Genomic DNA, 425 nt, shown 5'->3' with positions numbered 1-425 from the left:
ACAAAAACCTCCGTCAGTCAGAGTCACAGTGACTGAACTGATGCTGCAGCTGCTCATGAGGATGTGAAACAATATCATCACAAATGCATCTGAAATAAAATCATCTAAATAAATCGGTCATTAGTCGAGAGCAACAACTAGATTAAAAGTCCATCTTTGTCTGTTTCTGGAAAGCTCTGGGCCAGATGTATATGGGACACTTGAGGTGTCCTGCTGCACAAGCCAGAATCATCAACCTGCAGCTTTCACCTGCACATCCACTGAAGCTCAGCAGGGTTGAGTCTGGTCTGTATCTGGATGTGAGACCTTCAGGGAAGACCAGGTTGCTGCTGGAAGAGATGTTAGTGAGGGAAGCATCCTGTGGTCTGAGTGGGTCCTTACACCCCAGTATGGTGTTAATAAACTGTACTGTAAAAAAGCCCATG

The 425-nt window shown here is 45.4% G+C and overlaps 1 gene segment (V, D, J or C); it reads left to right on the top strand.

Moving 5' to 3' along the window:
- The window catches only part of LOC107728040 (Ig kappa chain V-III region NG9-like), a gene marked incomplete at its 3' end in the record, with an annotated part of 990 nt that extends 646 nt beyond the window's left edge, over window positions 1-344 (top strand). The window contains 1 exon segment of the V gene segment in view: window positions 175-344. Coding sequence covers window positions 175-344 — 170 coding nt within the window.
- Window positions 345-425: the final 81 nt, after the last annotated feature.

Source organism: Sinocyclocheilus rhinocerous, unplaced genomic scaffold (genome assembly GCF_001515625.1).
Source record: "Sinocyclocheilus rhinocerous isolate Xijiao unplaced genomic scaffold, SAMN03320098_v1.1 scaffold6480, whole genome shotgun sequence".
Lineage (NCBI taxonomy): Eukaryota > Metazoa > Chordata > Actinopteri > Cypriniformes > Cyprinidae > Sinocyclocheilus > Sinocyclocheilus rhinocerous.
This window is presented reverse-complemented; position numbering and strand designations above follow the sequence as displayed.